The following is an 11,581-nucleotide window of genomic DNA, read 5'->3' as shown; positions in this document are numbered from 1 at the left end:
AGCAGGACCAAAAGCACCCTGAGCTGCATTCTGTATCGTTTCTATGACAACAGGTACTCTCTTAGCTTAATGCTAGCTGTAACTGGACCGGTTCTACTGGGACACTGCGGAGCTCCGGTGGGGGGGCAGGAGGAGGAACCGCGTTCTCATGTGATCCGAGGACTGTTTGAGGACGGGTGCTGCTCCAGGCTGCTTGTTCAGAGATCAGAAGATCCACAGCCTGGAGACACGCGAGACGATCAGGAGACGGAGCAACGTGTGGACGGTTCTGGAGGAACGTCTGTGAGGAGGCGACCCAAGATGTTCTGATGAGCAGCACCGTCAGTCAGCACCACTGCAGTCGGACCAGGGTTCTCTGGGGGACCAGGGTTCTCAGGGGGACCAGGGTTCTCCTGAGGACCAGGGTTCTCAGGGGGACCAGGGTTCTCAAGGGGACCAGGGTTCTCAGGGGGACCAGGGTTCTCAGGGGGACCAGGGTTCTCTGGGGGACCAGGGTTCTCAGGGGGACCAGGGTTCTCAAGGGGACCAGGGTTCTCAGGGAAAGGACGCCACACACTCACACACACACACACGCACTCTCACACACACACACAGCAGATGCTGGTGGGCTCGAGGGGGTTGATGAAGACGAGGATGTTTAGAGGAGAGACACACATCTGTGTGTGTGAGAGTGTGTGTGTGTGTGAGAGTGTGTGTGTGTGAGAGTGTGTGTGTGTGTGTTAGAGGGAAAATAATGTGACAATGAGAAATGTGTAAAACTGTGTGCGAAAGAGATGCAGTGTGAAAATGAACAAAATAAAGATGTGTGAGTGTGTGTTTCTGTGTGTGTATTTGTGTGTGAGTGTGTGTTTCTGTGTGTGTGTGTGTATCTGTGTGTGTGTGGTTCTGTGTGTGTATCTGTGTGTGTGTTTCTGTGTGTGTGTGAGTGTGTGTTTCTGTGTGTGTGTGTGTGTGTGTGTGAGGGGCAGCAGGTTTGAAGTCATGCAGGTGAACGCTTTCATGTTACCGTGGTAACAGACAAATGACTGAAGCCCAGGGGCTCCATGTGGCCCCGGCTGACCTTTGACCTGCTCATGGACGGATAAAGGATCCGTTCTGATCCAGATCCAGAACCAGAGGACCCAGAACGGACCTGCGGGTCGACCCGGGTCCATTTAGCTGCACCCACATCGCTCACGGGAACAGGAAGCTGGTCGGCCGAGGAGCAACAGACAGACTCAGGGAAGCACAGACGACCTTTGACCTTTGACAGGCGGCTTTATTGAAATACAGCAGACAGCAACAGGTTGTGTTGTTGACCCGGGCAGCAGAAGTACAGACGGTTCACATCTGGTGTTGGAGAGCAGCACCGACAAGATGAGAAGACCTGCAGCACAGACCTGCAGCTCCGGGCTGGAGCAGCACAGACCTGCAGCTCCGGGCTGGAGCAGCACAGACCTGCAGCACAGACCTGCAGCTCCGGGCTGGAGCAGCACAGACCTGCAGCTCCAGGCTGGAGCAGCACAGACCTGCAGCACAGACCTGCAGCTCCGGGCTGGAGCAGCACAGACCTGCAGCACAGACCTGCTGCCCAGAAGGCTGTTTGACGGTAGCAACAGTAGAAGAAGCAGAAGGTCGGTAAGGATCCAGGGCCGACCTGACCTTCACTGCCAGGAACCAGAACCAGAACCAGAACCAGCACCAGCCTTGTTTGGAGGTCAGGACAGTGAGTTCATTAATGGCTTTAATCATCATCTTCCACAGAGAAAAACACCCAGAATCCATTTCACAGGGTGGACCAGGACCAGGACCAGGACAGAACTGACCCAGACGGACTCGGACCAGATCGGCTGATCCGTCGTCTGAGTGAGGAACCGAGTGAGAACAAGATGGATCAGAGGAGCCGTCAGCACAAGCTGGAAGAGAACTGAAACCCATTAATGCTAACTAACTACCAGCTAACAGCCAGCTAACCAACTACCAGCTAACAGCCAGCTAACTAACTACCAGCTAACAGCCAGCTAACTACCAGCTAACCAACTACCAGCTAACAGCCAGCTAACTACCTACCAGCTAACCTGTGACTGACAGGTCAAGTGTGTATTCTGGTGTTTGCTAATGTGAACCATTTGAATTCTGGCAGTTCTGAAGGAGCTCAGATTCTCCAGATGTTCTGACCCTCCCGCCCGCCCCCCCCCCCGTGCCCCCCCCCCCCCCCCGTGCCTCCCTCCTCCCCCCCCCCCCGGTGCTGGACGGCTCCTCAGGAACATTCAGACAGTCGAAGCCGCGCCGGCTCCACTTTACGATAAAAAGTACATTCGAGCGTTCTTGGCGCCACATTCTTCTTCTTCTTCTTCTACTGCAGTGGAACATCTGAGTGAGGCCCAGCCGGGACACCACGGCGGCAGAAGCAACACATAAACAAGCCGGGTTTGGGATTATGGGATGGCGCTGGCGCGTCCTTACAGGTGCGAAGCAGGCAGCCAGTCTTACCGCCTGTTTGTTGGAACCCGACGTGCAGATTGGCTCAAGTTTCTTCTCTTTTTTTTTTCTTTTTTTTTTTTTTCTTCAAAAAGGTTCCAGACGGAGCGATGACGACGACGACAACAACAACAACAACAACAACCAGAACACCATGATAGCGCTTGACTTCACCTCAGCACCGTAAAAAAAAGGTCCAAAAGGTGCTTTTTTAGTGTTTAAGTCTGATCTGATGTGAAGCACAGTCCCCCTCACACACACACACACACACACACACACACACGTCTCAGCAGGGAAGTGGCGGAAGTCCAGTGCCGAGATGAAAAAGTGACTGAAGTATCGCCAAGTGTCCATCGTTTTTTTTGTAGTGGTTCCACTCTGGTTCACACACACACAGACACACACAGACACACACAGACACACACAGACACGCTCTTTTAAATGGCGGTGGTGTTTGGGGGGGTGGGGGGATAAATTGATTCCGAATTATAAAAGGTAACAAACAGATTTTTGCGTTGTGTTTGTGTACAAACGTGTGTTAAATGGAAGCAACGTGAACGTGTGCGACTGGTTCCGGCTTTGGCACTCGCCGTTTTTTTTTGTTTGTTTTTTTCTTCTTCTTTCCTGCGTTTGCTCGCTGCGCACGCACACACGCGTTCAGTGCTCTGGTTTTGCCATCTCCATGGCAACACAGGTCACACACAACATTGGCTCCGCCCCTGGACACCGAGTTCCTTCGAAGGAGACAAACGGACGCGAAAGGTTGCCGTCGTCGTGAATTTGGGGAGTAATTTTATGCTACGCTAGCATCATGCTAGCCTCAACAGACGCATGCTATGCTAGCATCATGCTAGCCTCAACAGACGCATGCTACGCTAGCATCATGCTAGCCTCAACAGATGCGTTTGATTTTGTCAATTTGATCCAGTTTTCTCCTCCGTCAGGTCGTCTGGATCGACCCTCGGCCCAGTCTGACCAGCTGGTCCAGGACCGGGATGGATCCAGAACTCGTTGGTGTCGTCGTTCGGAGCCCGAACACGGAGGAGAAAACCGGGAACGTAAAGAGTCATGTGACTTTGGCGTCCGGTCGAGGTCGGATTTCTTTTTCACCACGTGGCGCCGCCGCGTCCCGGCGAGACGCCGATCACAACGTTGTGCCTGATCCGAGAGGCAGGAATCAAAGAGGACTGGAACTGATTGTTCAAAAGTCGATGATTGAAAATCTCAGGTTGGTTTTGTTTCCTTTTCTGTTTCCGGCGGCGGCGGCGGCGGCGTCGTCGTCCTTCCCCTGCAACACAACAGACGGAACCATGAACAACAGCAGCTGCGGCACCTAACCAGTCGCACCAGGCAGTCCTCGCTCCCCTAATCCTGCTAAGACATGTGAGGGTGTGTGTCTGGGGGGATCAGGGGTGACATCACCTGCTGGGAGCCAAACCGGGCTGGCTGAGGACTCGGCGTGATCACCGGATCACCGGCACCACGCAGGTGATCCGGTGATCACCATGTTGGAGGCAGCGGATCAGATCTTCTGGATTTGGATGTTTTGACTGAACGTGTCAGAAAACGGGAGGATCAGAAGACAAAGGCGGCGTTAAAGTGGGTCGGCGGCATCATGAATATTGATTATCGGTTTCGCTTGTCAAGCGCTGATTTTGAAGACGTCCGACGGCGGCGACAAACGTGACGAGTCTCCGCCTCCCGCCGCCGCCCCGGTCGGGTTTGATGGGAACGCTCAATCTTCTGTCAGAACAGACGCATCACACGTGGCCCCAGGCGGAACCTTTTATCTACCGCAGCTAACTTACCATCGGGGGGGGGGGCTATTTTAAGATAATAAGGTTCCTCCTAAATTTGGCTAAAACTGGTGTTTGAGTGTAACACACACACACACACACACACACCTGATGTGACAGCTGCCGTTTGTTTGACTGCTAGCCTCCCTCCGCTAGCCTCCCTCCGCTAGCCTCCCTCCGCTAGCTTCCCTCCACTAGCTTCCCTCCGCTAGCTTCCCTCCGCTAGCTTCCCTCCACTCACCGTTCAGCCCATCAGCCTCCCGGACGCGTCGTCGGCCAACTTCCTGTCTCTGTCCAGCAGCAGCTCCCGGCGGCCGTGCAGGCGTCCGTCCAGCAGCCAGCTCCCAAACAGCTCCTGCGACCCTTCCAGGACCCCCCCGTTCTTCAGCTCCGTGGTGCCGCTCTGCTGCACGCTACCAGGAACACCCAGAGGATCATGGGTATTTGAGTTCTTGCTGAATGAGCACCTGATCTTTGTCCCAAACCCCTCCCAGCTCACCTGTTAGCCCGCTGCTCCATTAGCCATCCAAACTCCGCCTCCAACATCTTCCTGCCGCTGCCGTTGGCCACGCCTCCTTCCTGACCCCGCCTCACCAGGGAGGGGGGACTTTCCGACGACCTCAGAAGCGGCCCCTGACCTCCATTCGCTCGGTTCTTGTGGAAATGGTCGGCCGGGTCGGTGCTGCCGCTGTACAGGCGGCCGTCGGGGAACCAGCAGGGGAGGTCAGAGCGGGGGGGGGCGGTCCGACATTCCAGCCGGCCGAGCTCCTCAGGGGAAGGCCACGGATTCTGAGCTAAACTGTCCCTGAGGAGCGTCAGAGACTGGCAGTCTGGAGGCACTGAGCAGGAATTTGGGTTGGTGACGGAAGGGCTGCCGGGTCCAGGAGCACCGAGGGCGGGGGGGGGTGGCGCCGCGGCGCCCGGGAGGCCGCCCGTGCCGGCGCCGGGCTTGTGTGTCCCGTTCAGCTGCTGCTTCATCTTGAGGCCGCCAGGCGCCGCCCTCTTGGCCCCCATGGAGCTGAGCAGGGCCTGCTCCAGGTTGTCCCGTAACGCGCGGCGCTCCACGAACCAGCTGCCGATCTCCTGCGGAGACAGTTGGGCGGAGCCCGCCAGGTGGTCCACGTCGCCCTGAGACGGGAAGCTGTTCCTCAGGAAGTACTCCTCCAGGACCTTCAGCTGCTCGGCCGTCTTTCCTTTCATCCTCTCCAGTAACGGGAACTGGGTCAGCACCGAGGACTTCTGCTGGAGGTCCGCTTTGGGAACGCCACATTCCGTGATTCCGTTGTTAGGAGCCGGAGAAGAGAGATCCCCAGGCCACTTACAGTCGGAGGCCCCGTTGGCCTCCGCCGGCGCCTCCCTCCGGGAATAACTCGCCTTCGGATCGATTCCCTGGAGCTCGTTTAATGCGGCGTCCGGAGGGAAACAGGGAATCTGGGAGGCGGCTTTGAGCGGAGCGCGGATGGAGTGAATGATGGGGGGTCTCCTGGCCTGGGGGGGGGAGGTGGGCAGCTTCAGGTCCGCGGCGCCGTGCTTGTTCGGGTGCAGCTCTTTGGAAGCGATGGCGGAAGAAAGAGGAATAAGTATGGAGTTCTTGAACGGGGGCACCGCGAAAGGGGGCGGGGCTATCATGGGCGTGGTCAGGGACTCCGGGAACACCATGGAGGGCAGCGACACCACCGGCTTGGTTTTGGCGTTCCCCAACACGGAGGGGAGTTTCCCTTTAGACGGCGATGAAGGCGAGGGGGTCAAAGGCACGGCGGCGGGCGGCCTCTTCGTCTCCATGGGAACCGGCGGCAGCGCCATGGGCAGACGCTCTTTCTGAGGGGGGGGAGGCGGAGGGGGAGGAGCCATGAGGATCTTGTCGTCAGCAGAGTGAGGCGCGACCGCCATGACGGGCCGCTTGGGCTCGGGGCCGAAGATGGTGGTCAGGTGCGCTCGTTTGTGGGCGGAGCTGGCGCCGCCGGCGACCAACGGGGTGGGCGTGGCCGTTGGCTGCCTGACTGTCGGGCCAAGGGGCTGCTGGGAGGATTCGTGGGCGGCGGGCAGGACGGCGAAGGCGTGGTGAGCGGGAGGGACGGAGCCGTTGAACATCTTCTTCCGGGCCTCCTCCACCTCCTCCGGGGACCAGGTGATCCCCTGTTTCAGCCGCTGGGTCGTGAACCAGATCCTGATCTGCTCCTCCGGGTGCTTGGAGGCGGCGGTCAGCCAGGACAGCTCCGCGTGGGTCGGGTAGGGGAACCTGTTGAAGGACGTGATGAGCGTGGCGTTGTGGTCCAGAGACGGGTTGTACTTGGTGGTGTTGAGCGGAACCGCGACCTTTGGTACCGACTGGAAGTTGGGCGGGCGCTGGAGCAGCGGGGCCACGTGGGAAAGCCCCCGGAGGAAGGCGGGTTCAGGGATGATGACGGTTCCGTTGATGGTCACCGCTGTGATCTGGTCTTTCTGGACCAGGTGGTCCAACTGGGACACTTCCTGCTGTTTGTAGAGGGCCTGAAGACTCTCAGGGGTCTTCACGGTGGCAGGGAACACGGAACCAGCCCCGAGGCGTTCCGTCGACTCCTCGTCCTTGACGGACCCGTCCGGGCCCTCGACCGTCTGCTCCAAGACGGTCTGGTGCTTCGTCTTTAGCCTCTTGAACTTGAAGTTGGTCTCTCCCGGGTGCCGGACCAGGTTGTGCTCCGTGAGGGAGTCGAACTTGTTGGTGCTGAAGTTGCAGACGGTGCAGAGGTACCGCGGGTTGAGGATCACGTTGGGGTGCTCCGAGTCCACGTGCTCTTTGAAGCGACTCAGGTTCGGGCTGGAAAACGGGCAATATTTGCACGTAAAGCTTCTGGTCCGCTTCGTCTGGAACGCCGAGCCGGACACGGAACCTTCGCCGTGTTCCGCTTCAGCGTCCACGTCTTCACGGACGGGGGGCGGCTCCTGCTCGTCTCTCTGATCCAGGACTTCCAGGGACTCGGGATCGGCATCTCCTACTTGGTTCTGCTGGCCCGGATCCTCTGGGTTCATCCGCTGTGAAGCGTCACTGCTCTCGGCAGATTCGTCGCTGTCCTCCAAGAGTTCCACCTCCATCCCTTCCTGGTCTCGGAGCGGGTCGGCGTTGACTCGGACCATGCAGGGGACGGAGGACTTCCTTCGGCTGGACATGACGGGTCTTCTGGTGCTGCTGGTGGAGAAGGCGGTTCTGGTGCTGCTGGTTACCTTGAAGTTTGGTTTTTGGATGCTGCTGCTGTTGCTGGTGCTGGAAAAGGGCGTCGGTGTGCGTCCTGGGCTGGACCTTGCTGGGGTGAGTCGGACCTGATGGCTGTGGGTACTGGTTGGTTGGGGGTGGAGTCTCCAGCGTGCACGTTGGGGGGCGGAGGCGGGCTGATGGGGCGGAGCAGGGGCTGGTCCCGCTCACTGTCAGCTACCCACCGGGGCGCGATGGGGGGTCATCGCAGGCGCACTGGGAAAAAAAGGCAGTTTGGTGTGAAGAACAAGGAAAACTGGGATGGGAAAAACAAAGGGAGGAACTCAATAAAGGATGTTCAGGGAGTATTTTTGGTGAAAACATCTTTGATGATGATTTCAGACAGAAACGGGAAGGTTTTGTTCCTGCCGGGGTCACTTTTGTGATTCACTTCCATTAAACACAAATACACTCGAAAACTTGAAACAACTGCGGAACAAAATCATCAATATCGGTTAGATCTCGCTTTAAAATCCGTCCCGACGCCACAAACATGGCGGAACGGCGGCGGAACTGAGCTGGTTCAAGTGTTGCGAGATAAAAATAGGTTCGTTTCTGAAGGCTGATGAATGACGGAGGAAGCAGAGTCCAGCTCCTCAGGACAGGATCAGGGACACGGCAACGTCCATGTTGGACCTGAGAGGACCTGTCTAACCAACAACAACTACCACCCACACCTACTGACCACCCACACCTACTGACCACCCACACCTACTGACCACCCACACCTACTGACCACCCACACCTACTGACCACCCACACCTACTGACCACCAACTACCGACGACCACCACTACCGACGACCACCAACTACTGACGAGCAGCCTCTTGCATGAAAGGAGAAACAACTTCAGGAATCAGAAAGAATTCCTCAATCTGGGAACATTTTTATCAAGAACAATAAATTACTCTAGAAAATGAGGCTCAGCTCACATTCACAAAGGCTCACATGGTTGAGTCAGACGTCACACACACACACACACACACCACACACACACACACACACTAAATGAGTAAATACCTAAATTATTAATTAAGGAAAAGAAACTTTGGTTTTCTTTGTGTCTCCACATCGTGACTTTGCTGCATCACAAAGCTCGTAGACGCTGTGACTCGTTAAAAAGTGAAGGGGGGGGGGCAAAAAATTATGAAGCACTACTTCATTTCCATGTTGTTACCATGGCAACAGCAGCCACAGCGGCACAGAAGAGGCGCCCTTCTGCCGCCAAATATTACCCAGGACCGAACGTTCAGGTGCTAATGAGGAGAGGCAGGAGGAGGTCAGGAGAGGAAGAGGAGGAGAGGAGCAAGAGGAAGAGGAGGAACAGGTGGTGAGGGAGGAAGGTGAAGAAGCAACCAGAAAACTGTGACCTGAGGTGACATCACACACGCTGCCCCGCCCACTAGCTCCCCATATCTTTATTACACACACACATATACTTCTATCTTTATGAGGACCTTCATTATTACCCAGTGACCCCTGACCCTAACCCAGTTCTAACCTCAAATCTAAAATCACATAAACCTCAAACAATTCTTTGATGTTGTGAGGAGCAGCCAAAATGTCCTCACTTTGCCAGTAGAATGAAGATTTCTCACACACACACACACACACACACACACACCTGATGAAGTGACAGATTAGCAGCGGTGGGGGGGTGTAAAGGCGGCGTTAGCGTGGACAAACATGCTGTTACATTGAGCCTCGCGTGATTAATGTAACGAGAACTTTTGCTTTCCTGCTTCCTCACAATCCCTCAGGATAAAACTCATTTCAGCAACCGCAGGTCAGAGGAAGCGTTCGCTGCCTTGCTGAAGAGCCCTTAAGCAGTGAGTGGAGGTCCAGGAAGCCCCTCCTCGTGCTCCCAACTCAATTTCCAAAAGTAATCAGGGGAAATCAAGGTTAAATAAAGGAAATGAAAGCAGAATAAATAATCATCTGTGAGCAGAGTGAGGTGATGAATCAGGAAGTACAGAGGAATGAGCGATGAGGAACGGGGGGAGAGGGAGAGACAGGGTGAGAGGGAAAGACAGGTGAGAGGGAAAGACAGGTTGGAGAGGGAGAGAGACAGGTTGAGAGGGAGAGACAGGTTGGAGAGGGAGAGAGACAGGTTGAGAGGGAGACAGGTTGGAGAGGGAGAGAGACAGGTTGAGAGGGAGAGACAGGTTGGAGAGGGAGAGAGACAGGTTGAGGGGAGACAGGTTGAGAGGGAGAGACAGGTTGGAGAGGGAGAGACAGGTTGGAGAGGGAGAGACAGGGTGAGAGGAGAGAGAGACAGGGTGAGAGGGAGAGAGACAGGGTGAGAGAGGGAGAGACAGGTTGGAGAGGGAGAGACAGGTTGAGAGGGAGAGACAGACAGGTGAGAGGGAGGAGAGACAGACAGGTTGAGAGGGAGAGACAGACAGGTTGAGAAGGGAGAGACAGGTTGAGAAGGGAGAGACAGGTTGAGAAGGGAGAGACAGGTTGGAGAGGGAGAGAGACAGGGTGAGAGGGAGAGAGACAGGTGGAGAGGGAGAGGAGAGAGACAGGGTGAGAGGGAGAGACAGGGTGAGAGGGAGAGACAGGGTGAGAGGAGAGACAGGGTGAGAGAGGGAGAGACAGGTTGGAGAGGGAGAGACGAGACAGGGGAGAGAGGGAGAGACAGGTGGAGAGGGAGAGACAGGTTGGAGAGGGAGAGAGACAGGTTGGAGAGGGAGAGAGACAGGTTGAGAGGGAGAGACAGGGTGAGAGAGGGAGAGACAGGTTGGAGAGGGAGAGACAGGTTGGAGAGGGAGAGACAGGACCAACATCTTAATCAGTCCCACTGTATCAGACCAGATCTTCTGTCGACACAGCCCAGTTGTTCCCAGTTGTTCCCAACTTCAGCCCCGTTTACTGTGAAAAGCTTTCTGATCCAAGCTGAGCAGAACCAGCACCAGAACCAGCACCAGCACCAGCACCAGCACCAGCACCCTCTCCTCCTCACTTCCGTCCCCATCGTCTCATGACTGAAGGCTCACGGCGACACGCTCAGCTGTTGGTTTAGGGAGCAGCGTTGGGAATATTCATGACGGCTGATAAAGGACGGAGACACGGAAGCTGCTCCGCCAACAGAGACGCACATTTGGGATTTAAATGGAGAAAACCTTGTCATTCATTTACTTTCCTGACAAGAACAACTGACCTCAGGCAGGATCCCTTCCTGGGATCATCTTTAAATACACCTACACGACGGTTGGAACCTCGGGACATCAGGAACGCTCCGTGGTGACCTGGACCTTCTGATAAAGGGGGGGGGGGGGGGGGGTTCTGGTAGCCGGAGAGGTGCCGGGACACAAACTATTTACAATGGTAGAAATGTAACTTTGATTAAAGTGATCCTGAGGGGAAAATATCCCAATATTAGCTTAGAAACGAGGGCAGATCTGATGAGTGTCGGTGTAGTGAGACGATGCGGCCACTGGGGGCGCTGCAACAGCCCGATCATTAAAACTTTATTAGAAATTTGTATTTGTTTTATGAGGCTTCTACGCTAACAGCAGCAAGTTGAGGAGATCATTTATACATGATTGTTGGAAGCAGCAAATAAACAGGAACAGTGGGGTCTCCGTCTCCACGACAACTCCCAGTAATGACGCCCATTCGTCTCGGGAAATTTAATCTCGCCGTCGGCTGATGAGCTGTGTCAGGTTGGGGGTTTATGGGGGTTCCTCACATGTGCTCTGGGCTTGCTGCAGCTATTTTAATCAAAACAGTAATTATGAAAATGCAAATCAAGTCATTTGTTGATTGTTGCAGCCAAACCCTCTTAAATCAGACGGAAAACTGGTTTTTCAGCCACAGAGGAATGCCGGCCAAGGTCAAAAGGTCAGGGGTCCACTGCCAGTAGAGAGCAGGGGCCACAGTAGCAGAGCTAAAGCCTCGTTAGGACCAGTCTCAAGTCTGGAATCTCCTCAAACCAGAGTAATCTGGTCACATCAAATCAGCCACAACAAACAGCAGTTTACTTCCTGACGGAACAATCGGAACGTCACAACATCCCAACAATGCCGCGACCTTTTTATGCTTTAGCTAAGCTAATTACAGTTCACGTTTTTGATCAACATCATCTTTGTGT

At 55.3% G+C, this 11,581-nt stretch overlaps 1 protein-coding gene across 27 annotated transcripts in view; it reads right to left on the bottom strand.

Annotated features, from left to right (window-relative positions):
• Nucleotides 1-1,233: 1,233 nt before the first annotated feature.
• The window catches only part of LOC130517966 (zinc fingers and homeoboxes protein 2-like), a 28,280-nt gene continuing 17,932 nt past the window's right edge, over nucleotides 1,234-11,581 (bottom strand). For 6 of the 27 annotated variants that reach the window (XM_057020210.1, XM_057020216.1, XM_057020214.1 and 3 more), the window contains 3 exons: nucleotides 4,756-7,701; nucleotides 4,498-4,669; nucleotides 1,234-3,748 (listed from right to left, as the gene is read on the bottom strand). In XM_057020210.1, the coding sequence (XP_056876190.1) occupies nucleotides 4,501-4,669; nucleotides 4,756-7,403 (2,817 nt within the window). In that variant the 5' untranslated portion in view covers nucleotides 7,404-7,701 and the 3' untranslated portion in view covers nucleotides 1,234-3,748; nucleotides 4,498-4,500. The remainder of the gene's footprint in view (nucleotides 3,749-4,497; nucleotides 4,670-4,755; nucleotides 7,702-11,581) is intronic. The other 21 variants (XR_008947878.1, XR_008947882.1, XR_008947869.1 and 18 more) reach the window with 21 other exon arrangements.

This window comes from Takifugu flavidus, chromosome 21 (assembly GCF_003711565.1).
Source record: "Takifugu flavidus isolate HTHZ2018 chromosome 21, ASM371156v2, whole genome shotgun sequence".
Lineage (NCBI taxonomy): Eukaryota > Metazoa > Chordata > Actinopteri > Tetraodontiformes > Tetraodontidae > Takifugu > Takifugu flavidus.
This window is presented reverse-complemented; position numbering and strand designations above follow the sequence as displayed.